At 38.1% G+C, this 15386-nt stretch overlaps 1 protein-coding gene across 2 annotated transcripts in view; it reads left to right on the top strand.

Moving 5' to 3' along the window:
* Positions 1 to 15386, top strand: part of EDNRA (endothelin receptor type A) — an 85206-nt gene that overhangs the window by 54169 nt on the left and 15651 nt on the right. For both annotated transcript variants that reach the window (XM_020994059.1, XM_020994060.2), the window contains exon 4: positions 8237 to 8435. In XM_020994059.1, the coding sequence (XP_020849718.1) occupies positions 8237 to 8435 (199 nt within the window). The remainder of the gene's footprint in view (positions 1 to 8236; positions 8436 to 15386) is intronic.

The raw sequence follows: 15386 nt of genomic DNA, 5'->3' as shown, positions 1-15386 counted from the left end.
TATCTGTCCTACAAAGTGTGAATTAATAATTAACTAGACACTAAGAGGAAGACAGGATTGCTATATAGACAGTTCTCACTTTACCTAAGTTCCACCCCCACCTCTACGTAAAACAATTTTTATGTAATGTGAATTTGTCCTACCCACCCACTTCATTTAGCCTATGTAACAAAGGCATACACAAAATGATACCTTTATGCAAGTCATAAAATGGGCTAAAATGCAGACATATTAAATACTATACCATGATAATAAACAGAATTATGAAATGAAAGTCAAAGTTAATGATAAAGTATGCACAGATGTGCAGTATGCTGCCCTTCCTCACCCAGTGCACCTCGCCTTTGTCATGTTTTTTTTTGAAGCTATTGAGAGATGTTTGGACAGTGGCTCTCTATTTTTCCTTTTATATCAATAGGAAGCAATATTATCCTCAACTAGTCTTCGAACTAGAACTTTGAATTCTTTCAAAATTCTTTCAGTAAATACATTATTATGTGAATTTACTTAAAGCCAGAACTATCTTGTTTGTGATAACAAAAACACAAACAAAAGATTCTCATTCTTAGATCTTGTAGCCCAAGAGTATAAGATCTCTCTGATGCACTATATATAACCAATTATTAATAGCCCATGGCAGTCACACCTCCTTACATAGTCCATATATGTTTCTCATACCATCTCTGAGTTAAGGAGATATAAGATGTCCTGGTGCCTGACCAGGGATAGAATAGAAGCAAATGATCCACAGGATATGCAGGCTTCCACTCTCTGCCTTGCCCTTCTTGCAAAGCTATGAGTTACAAGTACAGAATTCATAAAAAGAGTAAAGTCAGCAGGAACAGAAAGCTAAGTAACAGCAGCCCTGGTGCTCCCTACCAGGGACAGTCTGGAAAATAGGAAATGGAGATTCGACTTATACATTAAAGATTTTCCTGATGTGCTGTTTAAGCCATAAATTATATGACTATTTTAAGTCACAAATAGTAATTTTAAGTTATGAAATTGAGCAGTAAATTTAAGTTGTAAGCAGAATGGCAATGTTGAAAGAAAATGCAACTTGGACTATGGAGACAGGTTCACATCTTAGCTCTAAATATATGGCCACCTCTCTCAGATTGAATGTGCTCATTTGTAAAATGGGGGCGCTGTCCAAAACACCCCTCCCCTGTATATGTTGATGAGGTAGCTAGGCAGAGCAGTGGATAGAGTTCTAGGCCTGGAATCAGGAAGACCTGAATTCACATGCCTGTCTCCAACACTTAATAATGTGTGACTGTGGGCTAAGCACCTATCTAAACCTTAGTTTTCTCATCTGTAAAATGGGATAATAATAGCACCTACCTCCCAGTGTTATCTGAGGAGCGAATGAGATAATAATTGTAACACTGTTAGCACCGTACCTGGAACTTAGTAAGTGCTATTATTGGGCAACTAGGTAGCACAGTGGCTGGAGCACCACCAGGACTGGAGTCAGAGAGACTTTAGTTCATATTCAAACTCAGATACTTACTATCTATGTGACTTACTAGCTAAGTGACAAGTCACTTAAACCTGTTTGCCTATTTCTTCATCCGTAAAGTGAGCTGGAGTAGGAAGTAGCAAACCACCAGTATCTTTGCTAAGAAAACCTCAAATGGGGTCACAAAGAGTCAGATACAACTTAACAACAGCAAATTATTATTATTATTATTATTATTATTATTATTATTATTATTATTTTCACAAGGTTGTTGTAAGGACTACACAAGATATCACTTTGCAAACCTTAAACAACTTTGGTAAATGCTAGCAAATATTATTGTCTTTCCTCTTTAGAATATAAGCTCTTTCTGGGCATAGACTGTCTCTTACATTTTTATCCCCAGTGCTTAGCACAGTGCCCAGCACGTGGAATATACTTAATAAATGCTTTTCATTTGCTCATTCATATTTGCATTTCCTACCTTCCAGAATTATTCTGAGGAAAGTATTTTGTAAAGTCCTAAGTACAAGCTATTATTAACCTATGGCTGAGTCTGGATTTTTTTCAGTGTCCTACTCCAACATACACAGATCTTGTTTTCTTTTAGAAACATATATTTCTGAACCTTTCTTCAACAAACTACGCAGAATGCACACTATACATGCTCTGCATGCAAGATACATCTGCACTAATCTGCAATTAAAGTGATAATGCCAGTACATTTATCCAGAGCTTGCACGTTCAAAGGTCACGCTGTCCCACAGCTTTCCTGAGAAAGTACATCTAGTGAAGAAAATGCAGCCTCACTTGGTGAAATAGAACTCCATTTGATATGACCCAAATAAGTGAATATGTAATATTGTGTGTTTTAATGTACAACAAATCTTATATCCCCTACTAATAAGTTTTGAGAGGCCTGGAAATGTGTCTCATCTGTGCTTATATCCCTTCTCAGTGCTCAACACAGCAGTCTACATAAAACTCCGTAAAATACAAATTTGTGCATTTGTCATTTACACCCCTTCAGATCTGACTCCAACCAGTGCCTAGCACAGTGTCTGACATTAGCATGAGCTTGCTAAATGCTTGTTAATTGATTGATTTCCAGACAGATTTCACATTATCCCTTCATTCCTGCCCAACTGACCCCATTCCTATTCCCCAGACTTAGCATTCCATCTCCCTCTTGTCCTCTGTACCTGGAATGTTGTCTCTCTTCATCCCTATTTGTCAGAATCCTTAGTCTTCTTTAAGATTCAACTCAATTGGAATCTTGGTTGGTTATTGATTTGATCAGAGATATTAAGTCTTTCATGGTTAGATAGTTTACAGTTATCATACGGATCTCTACATTCTACTCTCTTTCTTTGTTACAATGGTTTTCTCTTTCTCTTTTATATTGGGAGGACAAGAAGGAGAAAAAGTAAATGCATGTTAATTGAAAAAATAAAATGAAATGAAAAAGAGAGTTAAAAAAAAAAGATTCAACTCAAGTATCACGTCCTAAAGGAGGACTTTCCTGATCCCATGAGTTGTCCATGCTTCCCATTGAAATTACTTTGTACATATTTTATACTTTATGTATCTGTGGATGTGCCCCCTATTCCACTACCTCCCCAGGAGAATGCTGTTCTACTGCATGGCAGGAACTTCTTGAGAACCCAGCTCCTGGAGGGTAGGAACAATTTCATTTATTCATCTCTTGTGCCTGGCACATACGAGGCACTCAATAAATGGTTGTTAAATTGTATTAAATAAATACTTCTTATGTTAATGAATAGATGAACCAATACTTTTCATCTGTACAGTTCTTGATCTACTTTTGAGAAAATACATCCAGTATAGAAAACAGTCATGTTTAAGAAATAATTAACTCTATGTGCTCTATTTTTATATCAGAGGTAGCAGGGGCTGGTAGGTAGAGGACCAGCCACAAGGTCAAGAAAACTTGGTTCCAAGTCTAGCCTCTCACTTAAACTCATTTATGATCATGGATAAGTCATTTAACCTTTTAAAATGATGTACCTCTCTAGGACTGTAAGTTACAGATGAGTTGTGCATCTTGTATTGGTGGAGAGAGTTTCCACATGGGGATAAAAGTTTTATATGATTTTGTAAAATATCTCTATCAAACATATTCTATTTTAAGAATAGGATGGAAGGACAGAAGGGATGGGTGAATTTCCCATTAAAAAAGCAATAAAAATTTCAAGGATAAAGCCATGAAAATACCATATCAAGCATTCCGTGTTCTGTTCTATGGAGCCTTTCCCTAACAGTAACTCCAAAAGTAGTTTTTATTTGACCTTCACACAGGGCCAAAGGACATGACATGCCAAAGACCAAGACATCAGCTTTTTTAATTTATTTTTTTAATTCTTGGAGCTGAACTTTGAAATCTGAATATTATAATTGGAAGAACATTAAAGCAAAAAATAATCCAAGCATCATAAGGCCAATATATGTTACTTAATTTATAAGCTTGCAAAACATATATTCAAATTGTCCTTTGGGTCTGTCCAAGTCTGTCCTAGCTGATGAATTGTGAGTTCCTAGAAATCAAGGAACAGATCATTTTAACCCCTTTACCAAGCACAGGGCCTTATCGAGAATGATACGAAATGACTTGACTTATTCTCAAATAGCTAATTAGGCTAGTATATATTTAGTCGTGAGCATTTTATTCAGTTAGAGATGAGGAAAGCAAGTACATTATCTCATCTGATCCAGGATGATCTGGATTCAAATCCTGAAAAAACACTAACTAGCTGTGTGACCCTGAACATGTCATTTAACTTCTGCTTGCCTCCACTTCCTCATCTGTAAAATGAGGATAACAATAGCATCTATGTCAAAGGGTTGTTTTGCAGATGAAATAAGATAACATATGTAAAGCGCTTTGCCAGCCCTAAAGCCCCATGTAAATGCTGGCTATTGTTTTCATCACTATTATAAGGGTATCCACATATACTCTAAAACCCCAAATCTTATTTTTTGCAGAACAGAAAATGGAGTAAGATGCCTCTAGAACTACTACCAGCAACTGCTACATGCTCAAGTCTGCTTATAGCCTAGAAGGTTTAGGCAAATGGATTTATTACTGCCTCCTTTAAATTTCCCTGAGATTTTTCTAAATAGCAAAGAACTTTGACTTGGCTCTGTCTGCAGTTTTCAAAGGGCTCTCTCTTCTCACTCCACTAGAGAAGAAAAGTCAGTCTTGATGCACGAAAGGAGATCAGGCATCAGGAGACTGGCGTCCATGTCCTGGTAATCTGTGTGACCCTGGACAAGTGATTTCACTCCTCTAGGCCTCAGTTTCCTCCTCTGTAACAAAATCACAAGTGCCTACTATGTACCAGGCACTATGCTGAGTGCTGGGTATACAAAGTCAGAAACAAAACATTTCCTGCTCTCAAGGAGCATCCTTGCTAGCCTAAGGAAGAACATGTAGACAGATAAGTCAAGACAAAGGAGTTTGGGGGATGAAGGTGGGAAATGCAGTGACCTAGACTGTAATGACAGAGCTGGCCCTGATGATTCATCAGGTCCCTTCCAGCTCTTAAACGAAGGCCCCATGAATAATTTGTTTAGTAGTTAAGAAAGCTGCCTTAAATTTGTACAGAAAACCAGTGACAAAGCATGCAGTCAGAACCTTTGCCTCCTGCTTGCTAGTGCTTCCCTTAGTATGTGGGTTACTCTCTTCAGTGTTCTCAGAATTACAGAAATAGCCCACTTTAACAGAAGAGTTCTTAGAAATCTCTACATCCTGGCTTGGAATTCCAGGGGGTGGTACAGCCAGAGCAGCCAGCATGATCAGGGTGTCTTCTCCTGATTCTTCTCTCCCAGCCTACATGTCCAGGTGTTCAGCAGATAGAAGAACAGAGCCAGATTGTTGACTCCTGGCCAATGGGAGGAAACACCTGCACAGTCTCAGGCATCACTGAATAGAACAGGCAGCCTGAATTTTTTTTTTGTAATTCATTCTGACTCTCCTCTGATTAATCACAAAAACCTTACCTAAGTGAAGTGTGGGAAGACCAATAGCCAGGAAATCAAAGAACCTCACTGGAAAGAGCCCTCAGACAACCTTTTTATCAGCTAATTACTCATTTCCCCCTTACACACCTATGAGACATTTATGCCTTCTACCTGGTCCTGCCCCAACCATCTTTCTATGAACTACCCCCAGCTCCCTGCACAGTTAGCTCAGGGGAGCTAGGTGACTAAGAAATAGCACATGGGACTTGGATCAGAAGAACTGAGTTCACATCCTGCCTCAGATACTTACCGGCTATGTGACTTTGGACAAGTCAATTAACCTGTTTGTCTCAGTTTCCTCATCTATAAAAATGGGGATATAATAGCACTTACCTCACGGCGTTGTTGCGAGGATAAAATGAGATGATATGTGTAAAGGATTATTTTGCAAATCTTAAAGTACTATAAAAATGCTAGTAGTTATTATTATTATTATCATTGTCATTATAATTATTATCCCTGTGACACACCTTAGCTTGCTTCTTCCAGGCTTCTGTTAATAACTTTAAGGAAATATTTGGCAGAACAACAAAATCTGGCCAAATCAAGAAATTCACCCACTAGCTGACCTGAAAATTGAGAAGTATTTTTAAGGGAAGGAAATCCTTGTTGCATTTAAAAGATGGTGTTTAGGGGCAGCTAGGTGACTCAGTGGATAGAGCTCCAGCCTTGGAGTCAGGAGGACCTGAGTTCAAATACACCCCAGACACTTGACACTTAACGAGCTTTGTGACGCTGGGCAAGTCACTTAACCCTGATCGCCTTACCCCCCCCAAAAAAAAGATGGCATTTAAAGAATTGTCAATAAATTGGCTTTTTAGGCCTGGTCTGAAAAGGTGGCAATACCTTGATGGATCTAGGGATTTGAGACCCAGGAACTTGATTCCGTCAATCTGTCCTAAATATGATGTGTGGGCCTTTTTGACTGATTGATTAAAAGATATTTGTTGGAATTACTCAGACAGATGAGACTCTGGCATATTAACTATCTAAGGAAACCCTGATCCTTGGTTTCTGCTTCTCTTACTCACTTATCCTATTTCATTTTGTAGGGTCCTTTCATTTTTCTAAATTATGACCTTCAATCATTCACAAACATTAACATTTTAAATTACCACGGAATCAATCAGTCAGCAAGCAAGCACTTATTAAGAGCCAACCACGAGCACTGTGCTAACCTCTGGGGATGCCAAGAAACAGACCTGCTTAATGGGGAAAACAAACAACATGCAAACAATTATGTACAAAGAAAATACAGACAGGAAGATAAAAAGATACACAACAGGGGGGAGGCACACACAGAATCGGAAAAAGCAAAGAAGAACAAAAATAAGGTGGTATATGAAACTGTGTACTATTACTGTTTGTTTTGGGGGGCAGGAGGAAATATATACTAAATAAGGTAACTATCCTATTTCATTCCGCATTAAGTTACTCATTTAGAGGAGATAGAGGGAAAGAACACTGGACCTGGAGGCAGAAGAGACCAGGATTCAAATCCTGGCTCTGATACATCATCATTTTATGACCAATGACAAATCGCTTCTCTCTGAGCCTGTTTCCTCTTCTATACAATGGTGTCAATAATATTTGTAAATACATACCAAGGTTATTTATGAAGCTCTTTGAAATCCTTTAAACACTACTGTGCATAGCTGGCGGTTATTGTACAAATGTCTTACCTCATCTACTAGTTAGCAAGCTGCTGAAGGGAAGCTTTATTTATCTTTTTATCTTCTTCAGCACCTGGCAGGTGGTTTGCACATAAGAAATGTTTAATTATGTTTACTGAATAAATGAATTCACCCAGATATGATCAGGCACTGAAGAACTAATTCATACTAACCCTATTCATATGCTGATTAGTGAATCTGAATGCCAATTTATTCATTTCCAATGGGAGACCTAGCTGACTGGATAACCAGTATTCTATCAGTTATTTGCATTGGCCACACCCTCCTGTTGGATAGGTCCACCAGTTACAATTCCAAATTATAGCTTGCTTGATAAGCAAAGAATTAGACCAAAGTTTCTAAAGATATTCTTAGACACTTTTATTATACTCACCTCTACTTTAGGGGTATTGTTGTCTTTATAACAAATGCTGATCAATAGAATAAATTACCCTGAAAAATTCTTCCCATCTAACTATCTTTTTATCAATTTCCATAGGATAGAAAGCATCCTGGATTGAGAGTTCAAAGGGACATTAGAGGACATGTAGTTCGATTTCCTCATTTTACAAACGAGGAAATTGAAGCCCTGAGTGACAGTGATGTATCTAAGTTCACACAGATAGCAACTAGAAAAATTAGGATTTTTATCCAGGTCCCCTGACAGCTCTTTCTGCTTTGCCAGGAATGGGAAGGTTGTCTCATTCAAGCTATTCATTTTACAAGTGATGAAACTGAGGCCCAAAGAAATAAAGAGACAAGGACACAGACCCCAATAACATAGTCAGGATTTGAACCCAGCTCTCTGACTCCAGATGCAGACCTTTTTAATCATGCCACCCTTTCTCTAAAACCTTGTCATTGCCTCTGCTTCCTCATGACCGACATAATATCACCATCCCTGTAACTTTCCATAGTAGGACATGTAAGGACACACAATAGGCAATACATGTATTAAACCATTTTAGGCTGATTTCATACGTATTTCCATTTTGAGGGTTAAATTATTTTACCTAACCCTCAGTGATCTAATAGTTGTTCTTTCACCTATTTATTTCAGGTACAGAGCAGTGGCCTCCTGGAGTAGAGTTCAGGGAATTGGGATTCCCTTGATCACTGCAATTGAAATTGTGTCCATCTGGATTCTGTCCTTTGTCTTGGCCATTCCTGAAGCCATTGGTTTCGTCATGGTGCCTTTTGAGTATAGGGGCAAAGAACACAAAACCTGCATGCTCAACCCCACAAACGAGTTCATGGAGGTACTTAGTAACTTTGCATAGTCTAATTGGGAAATGTTCTTTTCTAATTAAGCATTTATTGTATAGATACTTGAGTTGTAGTGAGGCTAAAAAGTGTCTAGAGGGGGACAACCAAAATGGTGTTAAGACCTTGAAGTTAAAAACATAAGGATGGGGAGTGGGGTCGGAGGAAGGACCTTGGACCAGAGAAGAGCAGAGAAATCTTATCTATCTTCTGAAGGTTGTCACATGGAAGACAGATTAGGCTTGTTCTGCTTGGCCCCAGAAGGCAAAGCTATGAGCTATGAGTTCAAGGGTAAATTAAAAAATGATGTAAGATGAAACTTCCAAACAATTAGGGCTACACAAAGTTGAATGGGCTATGTTGGGAGGTGAGTCAGTTTCTCTTCCTTGGAAGTCTTCAAGAAAAGGCTGGATGGCCATCTGTTGAGTGTGTTGAATAAAGGATTCTTGGTAGGTAGGGGTCAGACTAAATGGCCAGTGAGGTCCCCTAGAACACTAAAATTCTATTATTCTGGAATCCTTGTGTGATTCCAGGATCTGTGGGGAATTCAGCTAGTGCAAATCAGAAATTGTCAACTTGTGAGAAAATGAGTGAAATGGCTCTTTTGGCATTTTTGTAAATAATCAGGTTTATTTTATGTCAGTGGATAGAGAGCAGAGAAGTCTTGGGTTCAAATCTCTCCTCTGACACATACTGTCTGTGTGACCCTAGACAAGTTATTTAACCTCTTACTCAGGGCAACTCTCTGGGACAGTAAGCTGTGGGGAAGCTCCATACCTGCATCGCTAAAGGGAAGTTTTCTCACCTGGGAGTTCTCTCTATCAATGAAATCACAAGTCTAATACTTACCATCTTTGTAAACAAAACTAAATTTATTAATTTTTTTTCACTCAGTTATAGTAATACCAAGTAATTTTGCATTGTACGATTGACGACCTCCAGATAAATCTACTAGATGAAAAGATTTACTGCTCACTATTATGTGAGAGGGAGCCTAACCTAGTGGCTAGACAGCAGAAAAACTTGGGTTCAAATCTAACTTCTGAAATATACCACTTGTGTGACTCTGGCCAAGTCATTTAACCCTCAATGTCTCAGGCAGCTCTACAACACTGTAAATTGCAAAACAGCTGTTGGTATGTACTGGTAAGAAAGAGTTTCCTCATCAGGGGTCCTCTCTACCAATAAAATCACAAGTCTAGAACCCATTCCCACCGCCAGCTAGGTGATTCAGTGGGATAGAGCACTGAGCCTAGAGTAGGGAAGACCTGAGTTCAAGTCTCACCTGAGACACTTCCTTGGTGTGTGACCATGGGTAAGTCATTTAATCTCTTTTGCCTCAGTTTTCTCTATTGTAAAATGAGAATAATAATAGCATTTACCTCCTAGGGTTGTTGAGGATAAAACTAAATAATATTTATAAAGTGCTTAGCACAGTGTCTGGAATATAGTAGGCACTTAATAAATGTTTGTTTCCTTCCTTCCCCCTCAAAAAGAATTATAGCTATATCTATAAAAATGTTTTATGTTGTTATAATATAACACATAGTATGGAATTTGCATGGTGCAGTGGAAAGAATACTAGGTTTGGAGTTGGAGAATCTGGGTTCAAATCTCAACTCTACTATTTATTTGCCATAATATGGCCTTGGAAAAGCTCTTTAACTTTCCTGGGCGTCAAGGTCTGTAAAATGAGGGGGAGGGGAGGGAAGGAGGAGTTTCTAGATGATCTCTCAGATACCTTTCAGTTCTAAATCTATGAGTCAATAATCTGTCGGTCCCACAAATAAGGTTACAAATTTCACATGTCCTGGGAAAATCCACATTCTTCCATCACATTCTTTCTTACTAAGTCAGCAAAGTCTACAAGGTTTGTACGTAAAAGAATCTATCCTCCTGTTATGGTCACATGTAGATCATAACAACATAACTAAATGAAAACATTTTAGATTTTTTTTAAATTCCAAATTTTTAAACATACCTGACCACAAAAACTTGACCTCATTCAACCAAGGAGTTCAAGTGCACTGGAAAATTCATTTAAAATACACATTCTCTATGAAAACAAGTTCCATATGGAACTAAGAAGGGAAACCAAAGGGATAACTATTTTTTAAAAATAATTATTATTTACTGCTTCAGTGTAAGCTTCCTGCTACAAAGATTCCAAAATTGTCATTCACAGACAGGTCAAGGTATGTTTTCATACCTTGGAAAGTTCTCAAACTTGGTGATTTTACAGGTGACTGATTATCCAGTTTGTAACCATTTTTTTTTGAGTTCACAGGAGTTGCCAAACTAGCTTTCCTAAAAACTAAAATCTTATATTTCTCAACTAATTTTCATGTCAAATCCTCTTCCAACTTCAAAGGACCTATGATTTCATTAGTATGGGGGCTCTTTTCACCATTACAGATTACATCCCCTCCACACAGTGGTTTAACAACTAGCTCTCTGGGGGGGAAATATATCATAACATGCTTTTAGGTTTAATCTGCATTACTAACATTTTCTCCATCACTTTTTAAAGTCAAGACAATCAATAAAAGCAAGCCCTGATTTGTGGCACATGCTGATTTCCAAGGTGTACATGTTCACAGTGAAAATTTAACACTTTCTTATTAAGAGCTGGCTCAAGAATACTTCTACCTACATGCCTCAGGTAGATAGCCTTCAAGAGGTCCTATGATCAAAAAAATTCATCACCTAATAGCCAACCTTCTGGTGATAAATAAATGAGGTGAACATGGCCCACAAAAGGTAAAAAGTTGGCAGTTACTGTCTGGTCAATGCGAGCAAATAACCTAAAAATTTTAGTTAAAAAATTCTATACTTTCAACTCAATTATCTATATAAATTATCTTTATAGTTAAATAATTATCTCTATAATCAATCAATCAGTAATGTAAAGTTGACCTTAAAAGAGTGGCCATGGTAATGCAGACTTTCTCTTAATTTCCTGCAGAAATGAATGGAAATAGAGCACTCAGGTTGTAAGTGAATAAAAATTAGTACAGTGTAATTGGTTAATACAGTAGTGCTGAAAGTAAAGGAGTCCAAGTTGCCCAGGAAATAAGGTGAAAACAGAAGCAAAAAGCCAAGAATCATCTGCTCAGAAGTTGGTAAGCCTAAGAAGTTTGGATATAACTTAGACATTGGAGAAGCCTCTATTGGATTGATGTCCCAGTTGAAATTGGCATTGAAACTGAAATTGAAATTACCTCCTCAATGTTACTACAGTATTGCTTTAAGAATGGTGTTCCTAAAAGGAACCTGTGAGCCCATAGAGAAGGGAAAATGAGGTCATTTAAGGTCAGAAATACCAATGGTATGACTACAGTAGGTCAGCTGGGAAAATATGAAACAGAGAAAAGAGGAAAAATGTGACAGTACGTATGTTCATTTTGGAGAACGAGTAGAAAGAAACATTCACCTTGCTGAGCTTGGATCCCACATGTTCATATTCCAAGAGCTCAAGGATTAACTGATTAATTTAACAACTGATCCTGGGGATTATAGCCTTAAGAACTAACAAGGGAAAGTTGAGTATGACTTTGTGTCTAATGAATTATCTGTTTATAGATTATTAGGAAGGGAAATTTATATTCTTGATTTATTACTCTTGGGCCATTTTCTATTTGGGTAATTATAAAGCCCATCCAATTTTTTGACCAAGTTACTTAACCGAAGACCACCTCTTTGTGTCCACATAAATAATTAGACCAGAACATAATAAATCCCTTCTATGTAGTATTCATAAAAATGATCTTCATACAATATTAAAGTTCATAGAAAATTTAAGAATATTTAATCTGACCCTTTTTTAAAATGAGTAATTAAGGCCCAAAGTGAATTGACCAGAATCACAAAGCTAGAGAGAGGACTTTTTTGAACCTAGGACTCTAGTTCCACCCAGGTCCCCCGATTCCAAATCCAGAAAGAAAAGATTCACAAATGACATCGTAAAATTGACCTCATACAAATACTTATTAAATGATGTTCAATAAGTATCATTGCTGAGTTTGAGGAATTAAAAATCTGCAAATACTTCTCAGGATTAATCTCTTCTAAAAAATAAGGGGTCTTTTACTACACTCAATGTTTTTTTCTCTTGCACTTGGAAGAAAACTCAAAGGCAAACTCAACTATAACAACTGTACTCTAGAGGCTTCTATACAGCAATTCTAGAGCTGCTCAGAGGGACTATTCTCCAAGAAACTTGTGCTTAGAGGGAAAAAAAATTGTCTCCTATCTATCCTTCATGGAAACAAAGAAGAGGAAATCCTGCAGCCAGTGGAGGAAAACAGATTCAAATTATGAGCAGTATTTTCAGCCTGAATTTGTGCTTGAGAGATACTCTGCCTTTGTTTTGCATAATGCCAATGTGTCAGTTTAAGTTCCAAAATAGCATGTCAGAGCTCTCTCAGTAAGCTGAATTCATCCCCAAGAAATGCTTTCTTTTGAAGAAAAATAAAAGAATTAGTACTAATAGTCTCTCTTCACTTTTTCATCCTACCAAAAAATTTTTAAACTGGAATTGGTCCTTAAGGTTGTCATGGTGATAATAGAGCAACATATATTAATTATCTAATATGTGCAGAATCATAGAAAGTTGGGAAGGAGCAAGAGGCCATCCGGTGCACCCTTCACCTGAATAAGGATCCTCTCTATAATATATCCCACAATTGGCCATTCAACCTTTGCTTGGGGGCCTCAAGGGAATCTTCTCCTTCCTGAAGCAGTCCGTCTCATTTCTTAATAGTTCTAATTGTTGATGGTTTTTTCCTTATATCAAGCTTCAATTTGCTTCTGCAGCTTCCACCAGTTGTTTCTAGTTCTGTCCCTGAGACCAAACAAAGCAAGTTGAATCTCTCTTCTATACGGCAGCCCTTCAGTATTGGAAGACAACTAAGTTTTCGTTGTTGTTATTGTTTCCTTTTGTTTCTGCTTTTAGGTGAGACAATCAGGGTTAAGTGACTTGCCCAGAGTCACACATCTAGTAAGTGTCAAGTGTCTGAGGCCACATTTGAACTCAGGTCCTCCTGACTCCAAGGCCAGAGCTCTACCCACTTCACCACCCAGATACCCCAAAGACAACTAAGTCTTGACTTATGCAGGCCAAACATACCCATTTCCTTCACCTGATTCTCATGTGTCATGAACTTGAGACAGTTCACCATCATGATTTCCCTCCTCTGAGCATCCTCCAACTTATCAATGGTCTTCCTAAAACGCACTGCCCAGAACTGAACACTTTAATCTACATGTAGTGCGACAAGAATCAAATGTAACAAGACTAAAGTTTCTGAATTCTATGAATCTCTTAATGCCACCAAAGTTGGCATTAGTCCTCTTGGCTTCCATATCACAAAGTTTAGAAAAGGACAAGGTCACTGCCCTCATGAAACTTATAGATTAGTAAAAAAAAAAAAAAGACACCAACACAAATACCTGGCTGTACTACTTTGGGACTTCTCTGATTGACTTCTCCACCCTGCCCCAGAAAACTCATTTTGGGGATAACTTCATCATCCTGCAAGATATCATCAGCCTTGATGTTTCTGTGGTTGTTGTTTAGTCATATCTGACTCTTCGTGACCTCATCTGTAATTTTCTTGGCAAAGATACTGGAAGCAGTTAGTCATTTCCTTCACCAGCTCTTTATGCAAATGAGAAAACAAAGGCAAAGAGAGTTAAGTGACTTGCCCAAGATCTCACAGCTAGTAAGTGTCTGAAGCCAGATTTCAACTCTCAAAGATGAGTCTTCCTGACTCGAGGCCAGGCACTCAATCCACTGTTCCCACCTTGACAGCCCAACTCTATACCACCCTTTGCCTCTCTGATTAGGTGATGGGGCCATGAACTCATAACCTCCACTTACTTAGACAGCTCAGCTCAAACACCTCATTTTTCACCTAGTTGTACTACTTTGGAACTTCTCTGACTTCTCCATCATGCTCCTCTGTTGGGTACCTACCCCCACTTTTCAGCTTTTTGTGTTGACTTCCCTCATTAGAATATAAGTTCCTTGAGGGCAGGGAATGTCTTTTTTTTACATATTTGTATCCCCAAGGCTTATCATAGTACCTGGCACATAGTAGGTGCTTAATAAATGCTTACTGATTGAATTGAGATAACTATAATTTGCAGCATACATTTTAATTTACATAATAAGTACCTTAGAAAGTATAAAACTATAAATTCTCAGGGATTAAGTCCTAACTTACTCAGAGGGAAGGAAAAGTGTCATCAAGGAGTCATATCTAAATGGGCTTAAAGGATATCCAGAAACGACTGTGATGTAAAAACAAAAGGCACCAATGAAACTTCATTTTTAATTTTTTTAAGATTTCTAAGTTAATGGAAATCAACCATCAGTAGATGGAGAGGAGAAGGGAAGGCATTCCAGGCATAGGGAGCAGTGTGAGTAAAGGGACAGCAACAGGATGACGCAGTGTGGCAGAAAAGAGTCCGGTTTAGCTGGAGCATGGAATGGGTCATGGTGGGTAATAAGAAATGTCTCACAAAGTAGGATGACATAGGAGTTTGAAATTTATTCAAGAGGTTATGATAGGGAACTACTAAAGATTCTGAAGCATAAAAGTAACATGATTATGAGTATAACATTTCCAGCTGTTATCATCTAGTGTTCAAATACCAAGATCCAAGATGCCATGGAAATGAGAGAGCAAGTCTGTAACCCGGTAGCAGAAATTACTCTCCAAGGAAAGGCCATCAACCTATGTCCCTACCACAATCAAATGAAGTCTCAAGGCTCATGAAATCTTGCAGGATGATGAGGTTATCCTAAACAGTTATGAGGGTCAGATTACAAGGCCCTACCATACATACATCTCTTTTTTTCCCCCTTCTTCTTTCTCTTAGTTCTTCCCCCTTAGACTGTATCTGGTGTTATGTGTTCAGTTCTGGGTGCCATATTTTAGGAA

The sequence above is a fragment of the Phascolarctos cinereus genome, unplaced genomic scaffold, assembly GCF_003287225.1.
Source record: "Phascolarctos cinereus isolate Bilbo 61053 unplaced genomic scaffold, phaCin_HiC Scaffold_9;HRSCAF=440, whole genome shotgun sequence".
Lineage (NCBI taxonomy): Eukaryota > Metazoa > Chordata > Mammalia > Diprotodontia > Phascolarctidae > Phascolarctos > Phascolarctos cinereus.
The sequence above is the reverse complement of the archived record's forward strand: the minus strand, read 5'-3'. Positions and strand labels throughout refer to the sequence as shown.